Source organism: Leptonotus elevatus, chromosome 9 (assembly GCF_054856555.1).
Source record: "Leptonotus elevatus isolate MCC_2025b chromosome 9, RoL_Lele_1.0, whole genome shotgun sequence".
NCBI classification, from domain to species: domain Eukaryota; kingdom Metazoa; phylum Chordata; class Actinopteri; order Syngnathiformes; family Syngnathidae; genus Leptonotus; species Leptonotus elevatus.
This window is the reverse complement of record NC_141247.1, coordinates 12,318,939-12,345,029: the sequence shown is the minus strand read 5'-3', so window position 1 is coordinate 12,345,029 and position 26,091 is coordinate 12,318,939. Positions and strand designations below refer to the sequence as shown.

General features: G+C 38.8%; 1 protein-coding gene across 2 annotated transcripts in view; it reads right to left on the bottom strand.

The window, feature by feature from the left end:
- Nucleotides 1–26,091, bottom strand: part of pcdh11 (protocadherin 11) — a 150,713-nt gene that overhangs the window by 75,015 nt on the left and 49,607 nt on the right. The window contains exon 4 of one of the 2 annotated variants that reach the window (XM_086084576.1): nucleotides 8,502–8,561. The exons of the other annotated variant lie outside the window; for it this stretch is intronic. Within the exon in view, the coding sequence (XP_085940702.1) occupies nucleotides 8,502–8,561 (60 nt within the window). The remainder of the gene's footprint in view (nucleotides 1–8,501; nucleotides 8,562–26,091) is intronic. 2 annotated transcript variants of the gene reach the window in all.

The window sequence follows — 26,091 nt, the reverse complement described above, 5'->3', positions numbered from 1 at the left end:
CTATGGGTTACATCTCCAAAGACTGTGCCAGTGTGAAATATGCAAAGTTAAAGGGCAAGAAAAATATCCCGAGCAATGTAGTATGCTCCTGCCTGGTGAGGTTACACACAGGTAATCACTTACAAATGGTTAATTCCTCTTGTAATTCCATTTGAATTTATTTGTCTGCAATTTCCTTTCTCTACTTTGCCATAGGCTGCAAGGCATTTACGAATCGTGGAATTTGTGTCACGGGATGAAACTCAATTTATTGAGCACAAGCACAGCTGTAACAAAATGCTGTTCATAAGATTAAACAGAAAAGTAAAATGCAATAATAATCTTCATTCTTCACATACTGTAGGTCCACAGTTTTATTCCCTCTTGTTGCACAATCTACCAACATACCCCCCTGATGACAAATATGATTTGGCGCATGTCCGTCGTCCGCCCACCCCCTGCCGACCCATTGACGAATATTTTCCAAGGTTGGATTTTGTTTCCACTGCGTACCTGCCTGGGGCTCGTTTTAGCACTGCTCAAAAAAACAAAGCACACAATTGAGAAAATGAAAGCGTTTAATGTTATATCTAACAAATTCAGTACTAAATTGCTCTCCGTCTTTGTTCTTCAGCACTTATCTTCCAACATATTTAGCTTGTTTAGAAACAGAATCACAAATACTGTAGATGTCAAGTTGTTACATTGGCTATTCTTGTACAAAGAGCTAAGGACTGGCATCAATGTCTTCCCACCACACATTACACATTTCACAGGAAGAGATAGAGGCCAGGATACATCACTGAGACACGAAGCCTTTGAATAATACTTCATGAATAAATTAATTAAAAGAACCTCTTAAATAACTTAGACCATGACTGTGAATCTTGAGCAAGTTATGATTAAAGTTTCATCTGTGAATCAATAAATTAAAAGTTTTTAGATTCCAAATTTTTGTTGATCTATTTCCAATTTTACTCTCCAGTTTTCTCGACCAATAGTTTTCTTTCAAGTGTTGTTTGTTAGCAAAAAAAAAAGTGTGTGGTGGGGGGGACTCCTCAAGCATTTTCCATAAAACATTTTGAAGAGATGGGGCTCAGACTAAGCAAGGGCCCATTAAAATATGGTTCATTTCCAAGTGGATGCTGCTGGAATCTTAATGTAATAAGCAGGAGGCTATACTGTCGATGGAGGTGTACATTTTGGTGCTGATACAAATTAGGACTGCTCGTCCTTGGTGGAGGTCTGCGCTCTACTGAGTGCCATCCTAGTTAATGTCTATTGACAGGCAAGATCTAGAGAGGGCCTAAATTATGTTAACTGCAAAACTTTGGAGATGTATTTCTTAAGAAATCTAGCTTAGGCTGGACCACCATGCAAACTAATGAACCTTTTCTTGCTTTGTTAAAGTCATTAACCATGAGACTCTAACCTAAAGTTTTCCTCTATTGGAAAACAGTTGCATGGTAGCAACTTTACCAGGGGAATTGCTTGTCAAAGTGGGAAGTGGAAATTTAAGGCGAAACTTTTTTTAATTGTGCTGCAATATCTTTACACTATAATTTGAGCCGGAAAAATAAATAAATATATATATATATTTATATATATATAGATATAGATATAAATATATATAGATATAGATAGATAGATATACACACACTGCTGCAAAATAAATAAGATGTAAATAATAAACAATATGATCATTTCAATTTGTACTTGCAGATCATTACAGGAAAAATTATGACTGGCATGAAGCAGGCTTCCCTTTCACTGCAAGTTAGTTTGTAAATAGTTTCTCAAGTTCCTAGTCAAATTGTTATACTGTCAGGATAAAATGCTTTTACATTTTCAATTTGGGGTACCAGAGCAGTTAGACTGTCGACGTGGAGTGCACAATGACTTTCCATTAATAAGTTGGGAGTGTCAGGAGAGCCCAGTCTGAGCAGAGATTTCCATGTGGATATGGCCTGTGGCACTCGGGTACATGCCCCCAGCCATCTGGGCTGATTTGACAAATGATTCTCCATCAAAGGCCTGTGCACTGATTTGTGTGGTAATTGATTGGAAGGGAGGTCTTCAAATCCCTGATTGGTTTAGGGGGATATAGAGGGGAGATATTGTGTGGCATGTGCAAGGAATAGGCAGCCATCAGGAGAGAGGGAGCAAATCCAGAGCAGGAGATCTGGGAAACTAAATGCTGAACTGTGCTTGATTCCTATTTAAAGAGACTTCTAATGGCATGTTGCAAGATATTTGTTCTTTCTGTAAGATGGGAATTATTTGGTTTGCATTCCAAGTTGTTTGTTGCTGTTCTTTCCCCCCTATGCAACTGCCACAATATCCGATTTGTTGTGTCACCATGGAGATTGGATTTCACCATACGAAAAGAAGAATTTAGTTTCTAATGAAATATCATTGATTGGTACAAGTCATGGTCCAATATAGATATATAAGCATGACAGAGACGGAAAAACATTAAATATTCCTTCGTCACTTTCTCCTGAATTTTTTATGCCATTAGCACTTGTGGAAATTGTGGGAGAAGAATAATGTGTGTGATACATTTACATGCGGTCAATATTTGGACATTTGGAATAACTCCTTTACATGTGTGAGCGGGCATACTTACTCCTGTATACATTGGATAATTAGAAATTGAAATAGAGTGACACACGGACAATGGCATGATGCAAATAGACGTCATTTACGCTTCTTACTTTCTAGTGTCAATAAAACATATACCGCATTTGTGTCACTTACCACACTAATAAAGCATTCATTTTCCTCCTCGCTCCAAAAGTGTGGTTCTACATTTTTGTTTACCTCTGTTTTTGCATTTTTGTTGAGTTGGACGGCAGACGCACGGATTTATACAACATTCACACTGTGGCATTTTCGCCACAAAGACAGAAAACAACGTGAAAATACCGAGAAAGAAATTGTATTCAAGTTAGGCCCATTTAGTGAGTGGCAACGTAAGGTGGCCGCCCCACACACAAGTAGTTCCTGTTCCCAACAAGCCAAGGCTGTGTCTGAATGAGAGCACTATATGGTGTTCTACTAAGGGGTCATGGTATTTTGTAGCGGTGTCCAAATGTTGAAAAAAAAAAGTAGGGCACTTTAAATTACCCACAATCCCCTTTAAAAAGTAGTAAACGTCGATGGTCACGCAACAGGTTAATATGGACCCTAATGCATTGCGAGCAGGAAAACATGGCGCAAGCGAGCGACTGCACATTAGCGAGCATCAAGGCGATAGATTAACTATAATGTGTACCATAGAAATTATTAATTCTATTTAATTGATCATATGTAGATACAGTTAAAAAAATATATATATTCACAAGACATAGTCAAAGATCTTAATCATGACAGGTACAGTGGTCATGAGAGAATCCGGTCACATAAAATATTTTTAAGCCTCGGCTATTCAATTAACCGGAAGTACAGTATTTATTATTTTTTTTATTCTTTCAACTGTGCGATCCGCCGCAGCCCAGTCCAAAGTGATTCAGGGCCTCGGACCGGTCCGCGGCCCGGTGGTTGGGAACCACTGATCTATCGTGCCTTTTCTCATTAAAGTGGCGGGCAAACTGTGTTAGGACGAGAGGCGGGGTACATCCTGCAGAACTTTGTGGGTATATAACGAGCAGGAAGTAAAACACAACAACAGCTCAAATCAAGACTTTTTAAAATTGCCATACACTGTACCTTGAAGCCGGTAAGTTAAATGGTCTTTTTATAAAGAAAGAGACCAGAGTGGCCTGTTAATGTGACAGTGACAGTGGCTGACTGCCTTTATTACACGGCAGGCTGGTTGCGCCGCATACGTTTTCCCATTTCATCCAGACATGTGGTTGTTGGTAGTGACAGACGCCACATCGCACTCCCAGAGGCCACATATGACCTTTCAGCTTGTCTTTTTTTTTTTTTTTTTTTTACCCAGCAACAAACTTATTTCTTTGACTATGACCACCAATAAGCTTTTACGCCTGCTATCTTTCAAGACAACCTTACATGAATTGTCATGTCCTATTTGAGACATGTTGAGAAGATGCACGCTTGTGATGCCTCGCTTGCCACGCATCTGCAGCTTGATGCCTTTAATAATATAAACTTAATTACTGTATGACGACCCTCTTCTTTGGATGCCAGGGGGATTTTCTTTTATTATGCAGAATGAATCATCATTACGGCGTGCTTATTCAGTGGCCATTTCTCGACTTAAAATGCTGCTTCATGCTGTTTTTTTAAGCATTCTTATTAACATGCTACACGCTAGCTTCCCAGGATGAATGCACATGAAGGGGAGGGGGGAGTGGACCTTGCTCATTACTCAACTTTCCTATTGTTGGATGATTTGTTACAGGGGCGGAGTTTGTTTTGTGGGGCAAACACATTGGTGAAAGGACATCTTGATGCACAGCTGTAATTTGTCTTCAGTATTTCTGAGCTAGCACAAAATGAGTAGCAGTCAGGCCTCATACTATCTGAGGTACTTGAACCCCACCCCCATCCGTTGCCCTCTCCATCTGTCACCTAACTGTATAATATTGTAAGTACGGAGCATGGATGTACGTGTGCACTCATGTGTGCATGCATTCAACAATAGCATAAACACATTAATTAGCCGCACAGGGTAACATAAAAACACCACTATTTACTACTTGCATATTTACTGTTTGTTTTATATTTTAGAAGTTCCCAGTGTGACATGAGTATGACACTGCTGTTAATATGCAGCAGGAAAAAATCCATGTATGCGCTCATTATTGTGCACTACTTGTGGTTTAATGAGAAACACTTCTTCATGCTGCAGCCTTGTGAAAAACTGACACAATTTTCTACCGCCTAAAGCCTGGTGTCAGAATTATGATCTTAGCCTCACCCCTTACCCGGACTGCCGTGCTGTAATGATGCTCTGAGGTGAGCCCACTCATCAATTATTCACAGAATCCAAGATTTTCACTCTTAATCGTCTTGCCAGCTAGAGGAGACCATTTAAGAAAACTAGCAGAGAAAATAAAAGGAGCAGGAATGGGGAGGGGAAAAAATGAAGGCGGCAAGTTGCTTGGTGGGTGAATGAGAGAGTTAGCAGTGGGTAGACATTACATTCCATTTGAGTATAATTGCAGTTTAACAATATGTGGGCCTTTGGGACCTTTACTATGCAGTATATGGCCTTTAGACTAAGGTCACTATGGAAACCAAAGGACGCAAACGACCCGCGGTGCCCACCCACTCGGACAGCCGTTAATCATCTTTGCTCAGATTCTGGCACTGCAGAATTTGGCCAATGTGTCAAGAAGCAATTATACATACCCGATCTCCTTCCTCCCCTCCCCTCTCCTTCCCCATCTCCCATTCTCTTAATATAATCACAGAGCAGCACGTTTAAAAGCCCTCTCGTCATTACACTATCTTGAGGAGAGGGCGGAGGGTTGGGGGTGGGACGGTGTGGCTTGGTGGTGCACACAATTCAGATGAGGAGATGTGCAAAAAGACAGAGGATATTCCATTCAGACAACCATTATAAATGTGAATATTCTTGTTCATATGAATCATATCCAGTCATTTGCTCGCTCACTTAACGGGCTCCAGAGTTGACTGACGTACTAAATTACCCCAGCTGGCCCATTGCAATGGCGGCACATTTTGGGTCGGCGCAGATCATGAAGACTAATGGGAGCTGACGAGAGGGAGATTATGTTCTGCTGCTAACAGCTAAAATGCAAAGAACCCCATCCACAAAACCAGACATAAGCAAATTGATGCACAGAAACAGAACAGAGTTAAGGAAAAGGAACATCACACTATATGAGACAGGACGAATGTAATATTGCCCTGAATGCCTACGGTAATAACCTAATGAAGAATTGTTCCATCCTTGCGTGAAGGACATGCTGCCTTCTGATCACAACTTGATAGCCTCTTCTTGTGATTTCCCCATGACAAAAATGAAGGAAGTGTGTCGTATTTTATTCGTATTTACTGTCCTCCCACCGTCCGCACTTGCCAAAGTCATTTCTCGACAGCGAGCTGTACATTGGCTATACAGAAAAGCACACAGCTTTGTGCAGTTGATGATAGGCTGCTAGACAGGTTCCCGCCATTGAGCTTTTTTATTGAGGTCGTTCGCTCCTCACTGTGTGGCCACCGCCACTCATCCACGCGAAAAATGGACACACAGTCAATTATGACACATCCGCGGCTAAGTGAACTGAGATTGTGTGAATTTCGCTGCATAACACTTTATCACATTGGGGAATGGCACAGAAGCAGAAGTGGAAAGTTACTTTGAAAGACTTGACGTCATTAGCGTGTGGTGATAACTCTGCATGAATTGGTATAATTAACATTGAATACATATACACAAGTTGCTACAGCCAACCAACGGAAAACACATTTGAGCATAAGAAAGTTTTTGATGACCTACTTTACTTAAACAAGTACAGCAGTTTTCAAGGGCAAAACCCTTACCGTTGCCAAATGCTTTTTATGTGCCTTGTAAAAAAAGTCCCAATTGTGCTGGCAATTTTATAGATTAAAAAAAGTATATATATATATATATATATATATATACACACACACACAGGAAATCCTCAAGTTACGGCAAAGTTCCGTTCCTACGCTGGCAATGTAACCCAGAATTTCGAATATATTATATATATATATATATATATATATATATATATATATATAAAATATTTTGTACAGTAATTTTAAAAAACATATTTGCGCAACCCAGAAAACGCCGGAACCAATATTTCTTGCTTCCGCACAGACATTATATGCTGACGGACGGCAGAGAGGAGATAATTCAAGCTTAAACACGGAAATGTGATGCGCCTGATGCCGAACCGACCAGCTGATGGACGAACGTTGCTGGATGTAACAACAACATAACTTTAAAAAGGTGTGATTACTGTGGGAAATTTACGAAAAAGAAGGTGCTACAGACGAGGCACGGGCGCCGTAAAGTCGAAACGACGTAGGTCGGGTGCGAGGACTCTCTATATATATATATATATATATATATATATATATATATATATATATATATATATATATATATATATATATATGTATGTAATGTGTATATATATGTATATATATATATATATAGGTATATATATAGGTATATATATATATATATATATATACGAGGGGTGCAACTATACACAAAAAATATGGTTCGATTTGATATATTAGTGTCACGGTTCGATATTTTTTCGATACAAAAATAAATAAAAAATTAAAAATGTTTGCTTTCGACTCAAAAGTGCAAGTGGTTTACTACAGAAACATACTGTCAGTGTTAATGTTTCTATAGTAAACTTAGCACATTAGCTCGTTTGCTAAATTAGCATGACATTATGATTCAAGTAATTTCAAACATGGTGGTTTTAACGCCACAAGGTTATTTGTAGAAAAAAACACAGAATTTCAGGCGGTTTAGGAGTTCCTAGTGAACTTGTATCCATGAGTCTCTGACTATCTGCCACAGGGAATTCGGTATTTCCTTAAGCCGACTGAGGCCGCACTCTCTTCTCTCTCCTCTCCTAAAAGCTGGAAGAGCCTTCTTGCGCTCAAAGCCCCGCCCCTAACCCCGAGCCCTCCGCTCCACTTTAAAACACTGCCAATAAGTTGAAACTGAAAAAAAGAGAACTGAAACAAACTGAAAACCAGAGAGTTGACGCTGAAAACCTGTGACACGGAAAAAAAAAGAGAGTGAAAAAAAATCTTAAAAATACTTGTTTCAATGTCATTGCAGCTTTTTCCTTAATTACATTTTTTTTTTCAATACCAAATCTTACTGTCGGTGTTGTGGCTCCATAGCTTATGCCCTTAGCATTTACATTGTAGTCTATTTTGAACTAGTATTGCTCAGAAATACGCTGATCACTGATTATGAGACTAGCAGTATATACAAATGATGATGCCAAGAAATATGACATTCCTCGGAGAAAGTGGACGTGTGTTTAGTCTGCCGGGGCTGTACGATGGTTGCTCACTCATTCTTACACATAAGATTGAGGACCCAATCGTTTTCTTGGATTGGGCGGAGCTGTGCTTAGAGAGCAGGAATGTTAAGAGATGGGTGAATGGAGGAAACACACACTTTGGGGGTGTTTTTGTGAGGAATTAAAAAATTAACATGGCTTAAAGCTAAAACAAAGAAACAAAATTGTTGATTTTGCATGATATAGAGAGACCCTTTAACATACACAGGTTCTTACATTTTGAATACAATTTTCCTGTATTTTTTTTATTTATTTATGTAAATAATCTTCAGGTCTGATCAGATTATTATACTTTACGTGTATATACAATTTACTACTATAATGTGATCTGTTGAAATCATTCCGTTATTGTTATTCTAATACTGAGACATTTGGGTCCATGTTGAATGCCAACTTCCTTACCAAATGTTTCCAAGCCTGAAAGAGTTAAGTTGTTTTTTTTCTGAATTCCAAGGCGGATCTAAGTTTTTTTTTTCTGAATTCCAAGGCGGATCTTACCTTATGAGGACAAATGGGTGGTGGAGAGTTAAAAGACTTCTCTGGAGTCTGGATCGCATTCTACAAGAAAAACACATTATCAGGGGCATGTTTCATTGGAGGTCATCTCTTGTAAATCCTCGTTGATAGAAGTTGCAGCTTATTTTCTTTCTTTAGGAGCACTTTGGGAAATATTTCAGTGGGTTTCAGCAACTGAATAAACAAGCATGTGCCATCTGACCACTAATCCAAGACCGGGAGCTTTTGTTGAGCGTCATATTAAATCTTCATCATGTTCATATCTATCCGACGTCACGTGAACAGGGATGATGGTTTTGTTTTGCTTTCTAGTCTAAACCATTATTTCCGTCCCTCTACAAAGATTAACAAACCCTTCTTTGCAGTAAGATTCCCCAAAACATATGTCTATTTGCTGGAATGCTTTTTAGGTTAAATGATTATCACATTGTTAATATGCAAGTACATTTCCTGCATACAAGAAAACCCCATTAACAAGCAGACACGAGGTATGTCAACAAGCCAACAACAGATGGTCCCACTGCTTGTGATTATGCAAAGATCCAAATTATTTGCATACTCACAGTTTCATGGTGAAAAAAAATGGAAACAGTGAGGTGTCTTGAGCTGACCTTAGTGAGAGATAAAACGCGCAAATGTATGAAGAAGCCAACAGGAAAGTGATAGCCGAGCGGAAGATCTTTGGGAGCCCACCAAGGAGCTGTGAGCCGTGTCCTGGGAAGACCCTGTTGTTTTCTAAGCAGGTGCTTTCAATTATGCCCTCATATCCAAACATGCAGCTGGGGCACGTTTAATGGCGCCCTGTACGGTATCACCAGGACAGATGTGACACTCAACTTTAGACTCTTAACATCTATATTTAATTGTAGGGAAGGAAAACACCTCGCTGGCCGACCTAACCAAGTGAGGATTGAGAGAGAAAAAAAAACAGCCAGGCTTTTCCTGCAGCATAAACACCACATTCATGAAATATAAATGAATAAATGGGCCTAGCTGGGACAATGAATTTAGTCGACAAAATTTTCCCTGCAGATTGAGTAGGCTATGTAACCATGATACCATCTAATTGATGTGACAAATAAACATGAGTTATTGTCTTGGGGGACAGATGCAAGAAACGGTTGCTTTGTTTGAGTGCACACAAACACACATATACATACATTCATCTCGACAGAGCGATTTCCACCAATGCCCTTCATTCCAAACCAACCCCTAAAAATTCTGTGTGGCTTACTGATCGAGCTGAGCTGGAAGAGCAAAATCTTTTGCAGCAATCCAAATGACTTTTCCCCGTGTCACTATCACCTGGACCACCCACCTGCGTGCAAAACACCATGATCCTAATGTTCCAGCTCTACAAAAGCTCTTTGCCAGCCGACATGAACATTAGATGGGCACAAAAGAAGTCTGAGTGGAGCAGCTAACGCTGCAGAGAAGAAAGATTTTCCATCTCATTAGCCTTGTCACCTTTTTTAATGAACTGCTAACCGGGTAACGTGGCCACAGAGAAACAATGAACAGAGCAAAAAGCAACACTGTTCAAATCATACCTTAAAAAATCAACAAAAATAATTAGTATGGTGGCTTGTAATCAAGAACATTGTGTATATGTGCCTTGTTTTTTTAAGCAATAACACCAGTGGTAATATTACATTTCAGAGTTTTTTTTTTTTAAATCAAGGTTGTACAAACATTGCTGCGCACGAAATCAATCAATGTTTGACATGAACTGACATTATACAGCAAGTGGAGGGTTTTCTTAGGGTTTAGTTACATATCATGTCATTTTAGCTGAGCATCTTTAGCATTTGACTTTAAACATGGGATCAACATTTTCTTACTGCTCTACAAACTGGCAAAACCTGTGTTGTTTAACAAACGCTTTTGGACTAGCCTAAGTGGCTGAAAGTGAAATTAAGATTTTTACAACCCAAAGTAATACACTGATTGAGTTAGTCCAAATATTGAAACTCATCTTTCCTAACCTGTCTTTTAAATCAAATAGCCTACACAAGAGCTGCATTCGAATCTCTTGGCTAAACTTAACTAACTAACCCAGTTAACTCCAACACACCTACTTACATATGATGAACCAGAAGGAAAAAAAAGTCAGAAACATGAATTATTGCCTCCATCAATTCTGTCAAACCTTAAATTGTGTGCTTTTAATTCACATTGAATTTACATTACACATTGCTTCATGACATTTATTTAAAAATCAGGATTAAAAGTAAACAAAGAGTGGGTATTGGATCTTCAGCAGCCATTTTAATCTAAGAGTGCAAATATTACAGAAGATGCAATATTTACAAATAAAAATGAGCTCCCCAAACAGTCCTGATTATCACTAATTCAGTTCACACAAAGCAAGGAGCCTCATCGAAATTGATGCCTGCATTTCAACACACATTAGCCCAACATCTTATTACTTATCTATGCATTTTCATTTTTACTGTTGTGCACATTTGTGAGCAAACAACGCTTACGAAGCAAGCTATGAATCAAAACTATTGAGTTAATAATTTTAGCACTCAAATAAAGAGAACATAAAAGGGGGACGGAGAGACATATTTTCACTAGAACATTTTACACCGAAATTTGTTTGACGATGCTTGCTGTAAAGACTCTCCGATTACACCACATATTGATGTTTTTGTCTTTTCAGAGTGCTAAAGTTTATTTATTTGTTTATTTATTGGTAATTGGATGAGCGTTGGAATAGCAGCTGGGGAAATGGAAAGAGGTATGAAACATGATCATTTTTGTCCGATTTCTTGGAAATATTGCAGTTTTTACAAGAATCGTTTCAGCTGAAAATGTATTATATATTTATCAGTTTTACCATAATGAAACACATATTGGATCGACATGCAAGATTAGCCTGAGTATAAATAGTAGTCCGGTCACATTCAACATGCCAACCTCCCCAACAAGCCCCACAAAAATAAACAAGAAGTCTATTCAGTGCTGAGTGGACAGGGACTTGAGACACATTTTGTGTTTCGAGCTTCATCAACTCAACTTCCAGCATCCACACACAGGGAAGCCTTATATACTGTTGTCATCACTAAAATATTCCAGGCTACATTCAGTCATTTGCAGCAGCTATATACAGTAGGTACTGTATAGTGCCTGACTTGCTGCTTGCTATACAGTCCTCCCTTCCCAATGAAATGCACCCTCGCTGGGCTTAAAGGGGCAATGTAGTTCAAGGATTATCAAATGCCCTTGATCATGTGATTTTTTTTTTTTGGCACATAGAACTAAATCCAGGGGGAGAGGAGCTCTTGACAGTGCAGAATGTGACAAGTAAAAAGCATGTACTATAGTGATGAAAAAGATCAGACTTAACAGTATTGTGCTTATCAGAGGTAAATCCATGCCATGTAAATCATATATGAGTTGTTCAATGGCTATATTCCTACACATGCGATAGCCTCACTATTTGAGTATTGGGATGTACATAAATGTAGCGTAAAATATTTGCCTTTGAAAACATCAACAACTAGGCTTTGGATGTCTGAACCGCCCCGACTGATTTTCTCGACTAAACTCCTTCCCCCTGCCCCCCATGGCACCCTGCTGCTGTTTCATTTGAAAATGCTGAGCCCGGGGCTATTTTGCAGGGTTTCAATCCCTGCATTATTATTTAGCTACTCGCTTTGGACATGCAATCAAAGGGACACGCAATATGCGCAACACTTGTACCGCAAAGCAATGCCTTTTCCACGATGCCCAGACTGAAATCCTATAATAGTGAGCCAGCAGATCTGTGGTGCAAACCGTCCCTCAAAAAACAAACAAAAAAAACTCTTCTTTATCCTCAGTGTACTATCACCCCCAATTAATGTCACCGCCAGGACCAAAATGAAACGTATCAAAACACTGATTTTGATGTGGCTTCAAGCAGCACAAAATTTCAATGTGAATGGCACCGGAACCTTGGATCATTATAATGCCTGCTTACAGGCCGAAAAAGCCCATCAAAAATGATTGAATATCATTTTAATGGGTAAAAACCTACAAGGCCTTCATACTGTCGACCTGACATGTTATTGATAGGCCACGTCAGTCAAGCTAAAGAACACAAGGACAGCATACAGACAAGCTGACAAGACGTAAGCAGACTGCCTTCCATCTTCCTCTCTGCCTGGCATGTTTATCTTGTATGTGAGCGCAGCGCAGCACCGTGCATATGCATACACGACGGCGGAGGTTCACAAAACCCGTGCCTTTGGGAAGCTGCGCTTATAGCACAGACACTTTGAAACATTGCCAGGGTGGGCCTCATTTGCAAAACGATTTGACAAGAAAAGTAGAATGCTCCACCACTTCAAACTAAATTTGAGTGAAACCAACTGGTATGGATGTCGAGTTTGCGGCGAGAAGAGATCTGTGAGGGTAAGATCCAGTGTCTTGCGAGTGCGCTTTGAGTGTGTCTTGTTGGGAGACCTCGCGCTGCACCAGTGCGATGCGATGATTGCTTTGGCAGGGGAAGAGGGTCTAATTTACATGAGAGGGAGTTCTGGAGTCACACGGGAGCTTGCCTTTGACCAACATGCCAACAACCCTCTGGAAAAACAATGCAATTTATGCAACTTATGAGGCTGTTGAGCTTTTTTGAAAACTTTTTTAAAAACAATGCGAACCACACAAATTAGTAGTTATGTGCAATTTCTGTATGTTTTTAGTATACCGTAAAACTCCATGAATAACACGTAACTGCGTATAATACGCCCCCTCAGAATAACCCTTAAAAAGCCATTTTGTTTTGTTTTCTCTGTACTTGTCTATAATTCGGTAACCCGATTTGCTGGTATTCCGTATTATGAGAGTGGAAAATATGAATGAGTACATCTTTTCTCATGCCTATGTTTACGGTCTTTCAGAGTAGTTTTAAAATTGTGTTTTGGAAATTTTAAATTAGTAATTTTAGTAAGCTATTTTTTATTTTCTTTAATTGTAAATCTTTTTAACTCTGTAACATCTTTTAATTGTTGTACTTGTAATTACAGTATATGAAGCATATTGAGTTCTGTTTATGCACTATAAATCAATTATTCTATATATATTAAATATATTTTTCTAGGTACTGGTAATCGCCTAAACAATGATTTGGCATCTTTTTTCTTTCTTGCCCCCCCAAAATTGTGTTATTCGCGGGATTTTACAGTATATATTCTGGGTTTGGGAATGATATGTTTTTTTTGGCTCACTATATGTAGAAAGTATGATTTTTTTTTCTCATAAAAGGATTGATGCCTAATTCTTCTCCAACAAAACATCACACACCTGCCAGAGGATCACCAGTCAGCATGAACTGGAGATTTAGTTTGGTCTTTTTTTCCCCCCTCTCTTCACTTTAATTCTCAAGAGCTTCTGCTGCCATGGATTGTTTTGACAAGTGCAATATTGCAGTGGATTAACAAGAATAGGATTCAATACCATGTGGCTTCATAATCTGAAATATGTCAAGGAAGTTTAATATTGTTTTTGTAAGCATCTGTTACAAGTTTTTTTTTTTAATAAGCGGGGTTTGATTGTCAGGGAAAAACTGGGGAATTGAATAGCATAGGGGTGTTTCTCTTAAAATGGTAAAAACAAACAATATTCTCAATGTTTGTGGAATGGGGAATAGTCTCCAAATGACTTTTAGCAATTTTTTTTTTAATGTCTATACACAATGTACTGTAAAAGTACAAAAACAATCAATATTACATCCATTTTGTTTCAGTTGCTTTACTGCACCTTCCGATGTTGTTAAAGTCAAATTACAGTATTTGGATATAATTGTTGTTTGTGACAAGTTAATCAATGGGATTATAGCATGGTATGATGTTTGGCGATGCTCCTACAATTATGACATCCACCTTATTTCAATTACCGGTTAAGGTTCAAATTGTGTGTGTTTTTTTTGTTCCACCACTCCTCAATTTACCCAGTCTTTTGTTTGCCCCTGTCCCAGCTTTTTTTGGAACATCTAGCAGGCATCACATTCAAAATGAGTGAACTTTTAAAATAAAACAGTAAAGTTGATCACTTTGATGATTAAATATCTTGTCTATGTAGTGTATTAATTTGAACATAGATCGAAAATAGCTTGTAAATAATTGTTTCCTGTTTTTACTAGGGGTGTTGGATACCACTTTTTTTCAGATCGATACCAGTACGAGTACTCAACTCTTAAGTAGTCACCGATACCCAAAGTATAATACCACTAGTACATTTGATACATAAAATTACTCCACAAAAAACAGAAACGAGATAAAGATAATTTTCTAAAGAAAGACTTATATATGTCAATATTTTTTTCCCTTAAAATTACATGAAATTAATGGCAATTTTGTCTTTTTTTATTTCTAGTTTTTAGTCCCTGATTATAAAATGCTCAGAAGGGGCCAATACCTTAAACCAAGGGCTGGTATCGCCCAATACTGATACCTGGTATCGGTACTCGCCCATCGCTACTTTTTATTCATGTTTTACACAATGTCCCAACTTAATTGGAATTGGGGTTTGCTTATAAAATATAAGTTCACCTTGTGGTACACTGGATATATTAAGATGGCCTACTAACAATGGCGCAAGTATTTATTAATTTTTTTACTATTTAAAACTTTTGTAAAAGTGAAAGGTCAATGTCTTCTTTCAGAAGAAAATTCAACAAATAGTTTTTTTTTTCTAGCTCACCATATTGAGACCACAAGTTACAAGACTACGCTAATCCATTAATAATTCTGGGTGACTTTCCAAGATAAATACTCGGCTTTGTCTTGATGAAAGTGTCTCGCTTCGTTTAAGTGTCTTTGGGATGCGGCTCAAACCACATGGCGGGAAACACACTTGTACACTTGACCATATAATGTGTCATGTTTGTCACAAGCCGGAATGCATTTCTCTCTTCAAAGTATATTTCTTGGCCTGCTCTCGTCACTCACTCCCTCGGACCAATTTGTCGCTCTAAGCTCCGCCGCGCTGCTGCCAGTGCCTGGATGATAGCAGCGGGCCTCTCTGATCCAGGCAGTGGCGAGGGAGCAGGCCAAGTGTTACGCGAGCCACCCTGAGACAACCGGCAGGCACTTATGCCGGCCGATGAACGCCTACATGGCAGGCGACAACTGGCAATGCAGACTTTTTCAATTCGACACAGAAAGCAGTTCATCTACTGTCTTGGGATGCTTGCTTTAAGCTTGTGCATTGCATGCATTGCAAAGTCTCTTTTCTGAGCCAGGTCAAGACTGTAATGAGGTCCCCTTGAGAGAAATAAACCCACACAGAGTTCACAGAAGAGGTTCTCCTGAATTTATGTAGAGTCAAATTGATGTCATTGTGGGAGGCCATACAGCTTGGTGCTTCGTTCTGTGGCCATGCTCATAATTAAAAACACTCATATATCAAATGATCCTTTCCTGTTGAAATAAATGAATTTGCCATTAATCTGCCCCAAACCCCACAAAAAAATGACAATAAAAGTGTGTGTAACATGTTCTTATGTGTCAGCATGTATGTGTTGTTGTTAACACACGAGTTAGTTGTTTTTGCACTTTGTAGATCTGCTATACAAGTCAATAAATGCCGGTCAATACTTTCGTCCTGCAGACATCCCTATCAGGAGCACAAGGCAATAAAACACATCTCATCATTATTGCTGTTTTAAACAACAAGTAATGCTCTCATTCAAATGCTTGGAAGCCATTTTACTGTTAAGCTTATTAGCAACAGTCAACCAATTTACTACTGCTGTGTTCGCTCTGGCTGGGTGAATAGAGCATTAAGTGTATTCAAAATGAGATTAGATCCATGTTGTTATTGACTGTCTCTCATAGCCAGGCCAAATGTTATTTTGACAAATTATGTTACTGTATGCATGAGCAAATTCAGTATATTCCATGTAGTATCTCCATGTGGCTTGTGTTTTGATTCCAAAAGTGAAATTGCTAAATGCATGCTAATCATCTCGTGTTTGACAATTTACAGAGAAACAAAATGTTCTGTTTTGATGAGCTGTGTTCTCTGCTCCCTGTAGAGGTGCTCAAAATCAACCTTCCAGACACCGTTGCTTTTTGCCTCCACCTTTTGCAACCATGTTGAGGATTAAATACGGCATGCATGGTTAATGCAATTTCACATTCATTGCTAAGTGCTTAAGGTCTGGCAACAATCATGCTAGACCCAACAATCAACCCACTTGAAAAATACCTCTTTTGATTGCCTGACAATGAAGGGCCTGATTTAGTGGCCTACAGTAAGATCCCAAATAGCTGGTGCTAAATGGTGTGCTCATGCTAACACATTGTGTGTTGCATGTGATTTTAGATTTCGCTAAGATCCCAAAAAAGCTTTTGTTAACTTGCATGTTACCTAATTTATCAAGTACTATTTATCATGTTAAAGTTAACAGATTGCATGCGCTGTTGGCAACATGCGTAAAAGTGGTGGACACCGTGTATTTAAAATGAGGGTTTGGCACTTTAGGAAGTGCGGCTGCTTTTTGCCATAGTGCATTTAGATGAGCACCACAAGCTTAAAATGAACACACTTTTTCCACCCAAGGTTCACACCGCACTGAGAAACGCGAAGAGTCTGCAGTCCCTCAGACGAGCCGGTGACAGGCATCAGTGAGATCCAGGAAATGCCAAGGCACAACGCGTGGTATAAATTCATGTCAAGTAGGCGAGGCAGGCCGAGGGGACGCTGGGTCCCTATTTGTAGCGGTGTGCCTTCTCGCAAGGGTAGATGAGCACAAAAACAAATGCTGAAAAAAAGTCTACTGTTTCCAATATTTCTGACAATAAATATCATGGCTAAAATGATGTAATAGCACAACAAAGTAAGAAGAGCATAATAACAATACTAAATGGTAATCAAAGGGGGAGGGGCAATACAAATAAAGGAACAATTTAACAGTGCTGCACTAACAGGGGCTGCCAACTCATAGCAGCTCTGATAAAAAAAAAATATATATATATTTTAAATTGAAGTGATGGAATTGGAAGTGTAAACAGAAGACAAACAGGCGTATTACTGAGTTACAGAAAAAAAATCTATCGATTCCACAATTTGGGGGAAACCAGCAACTGACACAACATTGCGTTTAAAAGTTGAGACAGCACACCCTGCGGCCAGTTTCAGTTGTCACAGTGCTGTAAAATGACCCAGACGCAAAAAATTCTGAGTTGAAAATGTTGTGGTTCCAAGTCAGCCCTTTGATCAATCAGAAGCTCCAAAATGTCATTTCTGAATAGACAACTTGTTTACATTGCTCTATGGCGTGGTTTAAACCGTCCTTTCAGACGCACTATGTAAAGATGCAAAATCATCCACAGCAATTGGTATAAGATTGGATAAATCACATTGCATATGCTAAATTCATCATTTGAAAACACAAATGAACTGTGCTGCAATTCAGTGCATTTGGCAGGCACAATGGTCAGCTTCCACATCCATTTGTGTGCGCAATCAAGTTTGCGCCTGTGTTTGTACTCGCAAACTGTTAAGTGGCTTTTTGAATGATTAAACCAAACCTTTTATTCGACTATACCCATCTCACCAAGCAGCAACAATCTTTTATCTGTTTGAGTGTAATTTAGGGTTTGATTGGAAATTAATATGGAAAGGTCCAATCAGTTTCCCTTGTATGGGCCTGGTTAACATGTGTGACTGCTCCTTGAGCACTGATGGCAGAGACATGGACGATTAAGGCCAAAGCCCAATCAAACCAGCTGTGCTTCAGCCTCCCTATGGCGCTGCTTGTGCCAGCCATGTGTTTCACACCAAGAGCAAGCAGGGAGGCTTCCACCATACCCCCCAGTCGGGGGAGTTTCAGCCACACATGAACTGGACGAGTAGGCGGAATGGGGTTTTAGTAATTTAAATATTTTCCCGAGAGAGGCAGAAAGGGTTGCTTGGCATGCATAAATAATCCCATTGGTTGTGTCAAACCTCAGAAGAGGTTATTTATTTATTTATTGTGTTGGGCCAAGCAGGAGTTGTCACTTGCTGAGGCCCAATGTGTGTGTGTGGGTAATGAAGAGGGCATTATGAATGCCAATGCTCGTCTCAAGTAAAACAATGCAGTTAAACTAGGCTGGGGTCATACAAACATGTTGAATACTGTCCTAAACATGGCTATACTTAACATGCTATTATGAATACCACTTGAGTTCTAGGTAGTCATCGCCTCTTTGCAGCAGTGAATCATATTGCAGAAGGTCGTGTCCTGCATGAAAGTGGTTTCATTGTAACATCTCAAATATTCTCTTTACTCAGTACAGTACTAAAATTAGCCAGAAGATAAATAATATATGACCGTGATTACTGTTAGATTGTCTGTTTACATATTGTTGCTGAACAATTTGTGTTCAGTCCATTGCTTAAAGGGTTAGAACATCATATATTGTAATTAGCATTAGCGTTCAGCTAGCTAGCTTTCTTTGGGGCGGTTGTTTGGCTGTTCAATATACACAAAGTGTAATTCACTTTGTTTCATGTATAGTTTACAACAAAATTAATTGAGGCCTCATTTTGAATTAATTGTTCACTATTTGCCGAAATGCTGTTTATTGTAGTTGACTTCACTGCCACCGTACAGCACTTGTGTCTTGAGTCTTGCAGCAAAGCAACAAAAAAAAGGTGGCAATTCATGGCACTCATATCTCAAGTCACCACCGTACATAGATATTTTTGATAATGTATTTTTGTTCAACTTGTTTGCTCCTTTTATACACAAGAATTTAATTGTCACTGAATTTCCCCAGCGTGTCATAGTAATAAAGTGTTATTGGATTGTATTATGTTGTAAGACGTTATAACCCATTATACATACACTCAGTATTTTAGAAGTTTAACGGAAACATGTTTTTACATTGTGTTCTTACTTTAGTTTGTCTAATTTGATTAAAGGATCATTTACTTGCAGACCTTTTGTACAAGTCTGCAATATACCTATGGTAGATGCAGCTATGCTAGTCTGTCAACAAAAACACTCCCAACAATGGCAACATCACACATTACATAGTAGTTTCATTTAATTCAAAATAAACATGTTTTTTTTGTACATTCTCAATATACAGAGAATATGGCATGTACAAGTTGTTTTGGGCTTGTAAAAAATTACTGGAGTAATTTCCTACTTGTAGGCATGATCAATAAGTTGTTGTAAACAGCTCCAAAGGCTGCCTTGCCAATAACTGCATACACTAATATAATAAAATCTCGGCTGTTATGAGAATGAGTGAAATCACCAGCAAATCTTTTGAAATTACAGTGTTCGAACACTTATCAGATGGACATCTACATGTTTCAAAGCACCATGCTCTACATGCCTGAATGCAACCGCCAAAACAGTGGAAGGCTGTCAAACAAAGCGCGTGCAAGGCCTTGTAAACAACTAATAGAGCTGTCATTGACGGAGGCAGAGGTTGTGACCATGGAACGGCTGGGATATTTGATTCTCAGCCAGCATTACCAGCATCTTTGGGAAAGGCTTTATGGATCAGAACAAAGGAGCGGTAAGGCTTTATCAGAGCCAACACAGTGAAACACATGATGGGATCAGAACCCAAAGGTCAGTTGCGGCTGTGAGCTGTCATGTTGTCTGCTCTGTTTACTCTGTGCCATTGGACACATAACACACATCTTATCTTGAATATAAACTCACTAGACAGTTTATTAGGTACGACGGCACAATCTAATGAGATCCAAATGTAATATAAATTGTCACACTGTAAAAGAGGTGTTAATTGTACTATATTCAACAGGTTTTTTTTTCGTGTAATGGTTACCTTATTGAAACACGTAGTATTAAAGTTTCTCATTCAGATTTAGTGCTGATCTACATAATGAAAAATCATTCTAGCCACACAACAAAAATTACATGAATAAAGTCATGTTACGAGAATGAAGTTGCAATAATATAACCTTATATATATGTATCCTTTGCATTAAGATGAGGACTGCTGAACATCTAATCAAAATTCACAAAAATGCATGAAGTCATTGTCACAGACATGTCGCTGCTGAATATATTTGTCATGTATGTTTTCAGATTGTTATGTCGATTTTGAAGGAGAAAAAGGCCAATATCGGACAATTTTAGGCACCTCACACTCAAACAGAGCATGTATATGTCTGGTATGTTTGTTCTATTGTAGATGGAGATGTCTCTAAACCAAACAATAATATCATCAAAGTCTCTTTTCTGCTTGACAAAAAGCTTGTTGTCTTTTTTTTTGTGTGTGTGAAATAGTGCTGTCAAAGTTAAAGTGTTAACTGATTAATTAATCACAAAAAAATATTATTATTATATTATTATTAATTAAACTATTAATTTTGACCATAGATTATCCTTTATCGTGACAGCGGATGGCTACGTTTAAGGTAGCACAGGTTGTTTGAGCAATAAACATAATTATGTGCATTAAAGTAAAGATTTAATAAATGTTTGCGTATCACATTTAGAATATTTGTTCATGTAAAAAAATTGTGGTAATTTTTCCATTTTAAATTATGCAAGTAATCAACTGATTAGAAAAAGAGGAGGATGAGCGTGTGCAGTGGATAAAAAAATGTGAAGTTGTCCTCATAACATTAAATGTCAAAATAATTAACACATAACCTGGTGCTCTTCAAATTTGGTGGGGAAAAATTATGATAAAAAAAGCCTTTTTTGTTAAGCGATTAATCGTGATTAATCAAAATTCTAAGATGTGATTAATCTGATAAAAAAATCTAATCGTTTGACAGCTCTAGTATGAAACAAACCATTAGAACAGAAAAAGTGAGAGACACAGTTTTGTCTTGAAAGATCAGTGAAATTGATCTAAAATGACTGGCATTAAAGGAACTCCGCATTGAAACGGCTGGTTAGTTAAAATAATACCACATTGACACTCTTAATCAGAATTTTTATTTTAGAAGTTGTTATAGAACATTTGTAGTGGATTACCTTAACATACAAGTGCAATGCATGTGTTGTTAATATAATAAGGCCACCATAGCATATATTATTAAATGACTATTAAAGTGACTCTACAAGGAAAGCTATGAATGATATTCATTGTCAAAATCAACCCAATAGTTGCTTGTTTTTTTCTTCTTGACTTCATGTCAGTACAAATTAGTAGACAATGCCACAATGATGCGACTTGCATTCTGCAGGGCTCCTCCACTCATCGTTTAAGACAAATCCCTAATCCCTCACAAGACAATAATAACAATAATAACGTAATCCTTATTCCCACATGAAACCATTTTCTAAGAAAGATTTTTTTGGGGCCCAGCAGACTTTCTATTCGATAAAAAGAGCCATAGGGAGTTATTTAAAGACATGGCAATTAAAATTAGACACAGTGGCCAACTCTACCCACTATGCTAATCTTCTCTGATACAGATGTAGCAGTATTGTTTCCCATTGTGTTGTATCTATTGTGTATCATTGTACGTTATTGGCACACTTGTCTCCATTTCTCGAAAAAACAAATATGTATTACTACCTGCTATTAGAGAAGAACACCATTTTAACCAACATGTGATACAAGATGGAAATGCAAGGAAAGTGTAAGGCCGCAACAGATGCTGATGACTGGAGAATAAAATCAGCACACACATGAAAGAGGTCTTCTTTATCCCCGGACTTCAGAAAAGCTTGCCAGACCACGCAAGCATTCACAAACAGTATTCAAAATGGCGCAAACAACAATGAGTGTGCGCACATTGAATCGTGGCTTAACATTGACAGCCGTTCATGGCCGTAATTAATGATGAATAATCCACTTACAGAATGTTCACGACTGTCATCTTGCTGTCAGCATGCGGCCTCGTTCATTGTTATGCAAATCGAATTGTGATTAAAAACACATACGATGCATGTGAGGCGTCTGTGCGTTCTTTCATCTAAAAATGTTGCAGTTTCTTTCTTTTACTTAAAAAAAGCCAGCGTGTCTGTGGAGTTCGTGGCAGCATGAGGTGGTTCAAAACCTCGCTGCTCCCTGTTCAGGGGTAATTCTCTCACCCACCTCCTACTTGTTTAAGATCGTAAAAGTAGCAGCACAGTTTCCTGAACACCTGGCACTGAAAGAGGGATGACATTTTAGCAAATGATTTTCCTTTCTTATCCTCTTTTCCTCTCCTCACCTTAGATCCGGACTTTTTCCCACCTCTCATTACCCGGTTTTCCTCATAACCCTCTGTGGACGTGCATACTCCTCTCTGCCCACCTACCCAGGGTACAATTTGTCTTTTGCTCCTTCTTTTGCACTCGCTCCATCTGTCAGTTACCTCGATTCTCCATCCACTCTCTCAACCAATCATTTACCATTTTCCTTCCCCGGCCATTTCAGCTCTTCGCTCTTCACCCGCCACTACATTCTGCTCTTTGCGTGCCACATCGCTGCTCTGCTATCTGTGCTGCAACTTAATCTGCTTTTGCCTTCACTTTGCGCACCCACGTTAAGTGAGTGACACACAGCTTGAGGAGGTGGAGGAGGGTTGTGGTTCCCTTGCTGCTTGCACGCGCTCGGACGTCGTACTTAACCGAGAGGGGATGATTTCCCCCATGTTGAAGTAGAGGGTCGGTATGGAAGGTTTGCTGCAGAAGTGAGGAGGGGGTCTCAGTGGGGGGGGCCTTGGATTGGTACACTGGAGTGCTCATTACGGCTCTGTAGGCACTGTCCTGTGGGGCATCATCACCATGGCTGTGGAACTCATTACATAGGGCAGCTACAGCGTCACAAAGACGCTATGAGAAAAGGGAGAGCCGACCAAATTACCGTTAATCAGAGGCACCTGTAGACAGCCAGAGCCTCCCTCCCTATTACCTTCTGTAAAGCCCCCACCTTTCCCCAAAGCACACACTACTCCTTGCTGCTGTAATTATTGCAATTGCCTCACTTGACTTTCATTCCAACGCATAGAGCTGCGCAGCTTGCCTTCTAATGAGACACCCAAAGCTATGATCTGGAGGTGTTATTTATTATCTGATTATTCATTCTGCACAGCACGTATAATGTCAATTATTTAGATTTGCACGTTAGCAGGGCATGCGTTCCGGAGCTCTCCCCAACTGCGCTTATCGACATTCACCTCCCATCGCCTCATCATGGTGGATAGAGAGTTAATTAGGTTTGAGCTTTATGTACACACAACTAAAAGGACACGATTCAAATCAAACTGTGTTTAAATATGAGGTGACACATACAAATAAAAAAAAAGTTCACCTTAAACAACTTTATTTTGCTTGGGCAACCAATCTAAAAGTTAGCTTCGATGTGATGCTAGACTACCGCCTCTCAATATTTTTGTCAAGCCACCATCCCCCCCGCCCACCCCAAGGAAGAAGAAAATATTTTGCACCCAAACTGACTTTTGACAGCGACTAAAAATAGTAGCATTTGTTGTAAGTACCCTTCTGCTGAAGAGCTAACACTCCTTGTGCTCTCTGACAATGAGTGCATCATTGCCATCTACTGTAATGGATGTGCAATTACATCTTGTGCTGGTACAGAAAACATTCGGGACACTACTGAAATTCACGATAGCTACCCCGCCCCAATAATAACTCACACCAGTTCTACGCTAATATGGAGTTAAATACATGATAATTTTTTTTTAACTAACCGGTATTAACAATTACAAGAACAAAAGTATACATGTTTAAACTAACTCCAGCTTCACTGATATCCTTTAATGGCCCACAACAAAAATATGATTCAATTAAATAATTGTGCTTTTTATTCTAATTTGGTTTGTTCAATTTATTGTTCTTGAATACATATATAGTTCCTTTTGCTGACCACTCCCAGAGGACTGAGGCATAAATAGAGTAACCTCACACCTAAAAATTTACAACTGAAGATCCTTTTGCATTAAAGGTGAAACAACTTCAACAAACAAGAACAAGTCCTGTTTCCTCAATTCAAACTTTGCGGATTCTCATACACATTTTATATTTGTATTTAAAATGCCTTTCTTTATGATCGGTCTTTGAAAAATAAGGATCTAGGTTAAAATGGTATTTTTGCATGTGTTTATAAATGTAAACACCACCAAGGGCTTGTAATTGGATCACACAAACACAATCTGGAAAAAACAACATCATAAAACTCATCAAAATATAAAGCGTTCTGTCACTTAACATGGAATGTGGCCTCATTATTTCAGCTTGATGAGCTGCCACACCTGACAGAAACATGGCATGTGGCAAAAACAAAAAGATTTGTGCTCCTACCCTGATCAACTCATTCCCTTGTGCCCATTGAGAAGACGTACAGCAGTTTGCACGGAGGAGGGAAAAAAACAAGTTCAAAGACATTGTCTCTTTTCCAAAGTGGCGAAACATTTGACAAAATATCCAGATTTGTACAGGTAAGTGTGTGAGAAACAAAAAGCAGGCAGGAAATAGAAAAAAAAAGAGAGCCTTTCAGCATATTTTCAATCTCTGTCACGGTCACAAATCAAATTCCTTTAAATTTTATGAAACACGCTGCCCCACAAGCTTACATTTGTTCTTCATTGTGTTTGTAGTTATGAAAATCAGAACACAGGAGAGCTAAGGGTTTATGACAGAGTTAGTGCAACTACATTGTCATAGATTTCCGCTGTTTACAAGATGATGGATTACGATCATCAGTGGAGGGCCTCTAATCTAATCTGGAACACTGCTCATCAAAACTGCTCTCATAGGAGGTGCGCTGATCTGGGATCACTAAAGATGTCCTTGTTTTTTCTCCATTTTTAGAATGATCTAAAGCTAAAAGTGATGTTAGATCAGCAATGTCACTTTGAAAATAATAGTGCTGATCTAGTTTGCGCTCTGATGTTTAAAACAATACATCTCCACATGTTATCAACATGACTTTAAGACTGTAAAAACACAAATAGATGGATGGAGAAATAGATGACAACAATTTCTGCTCCAAACTGTTCCACACAGAATCCCAACCATGTTTTATGGGTCTTGCAATGGGTCAACATTTTATTGGACCTTCCAAATGTGTCACCAAAAATCTAATGCATGTAAACGCAATTTACAACATTTTGCTGTTCCGTCATTCGTCAGCACTTTAGGCAACCTTCTGTCATTGTCACTTCTTCAAGCCGAACCTAACTGTAATCATCAGCCCATTATTTTAGCTTAACCACGCTTCCATCATTACTTTGTGACCACTATTTTAGAAACGACTGACAGAGGAGGGCATTCCATCAACCTGTCATTGATCAATCGTCAACAAAACGGGCTGGCGGCAGCTTTAATTCAACACCTTACAGGGTTAAATTTAGCACTTAAAGTGTTGATATTAATCCATACTAAACTTAGTTAAAAAATGTTAAATGCAGAGATATTCTAACAATAGGTGATCAACTCTGTAAAACGCCTACTCCGAACACCATTTAACTCTGAAAATGTTGACATTACACTTAAAACAACTCCCAAAAATGTAACCCTGAAATTTATCACTCCAATTTTTGCTAGGAAGTAGCTGAGAAAATGAAGATAATGTCTATTTTGGGAGGCTGCTGGCAAAGAGCCCAATTCATTATGAACTTCTTTTTGCACCTAATTCACTTTTAAGGT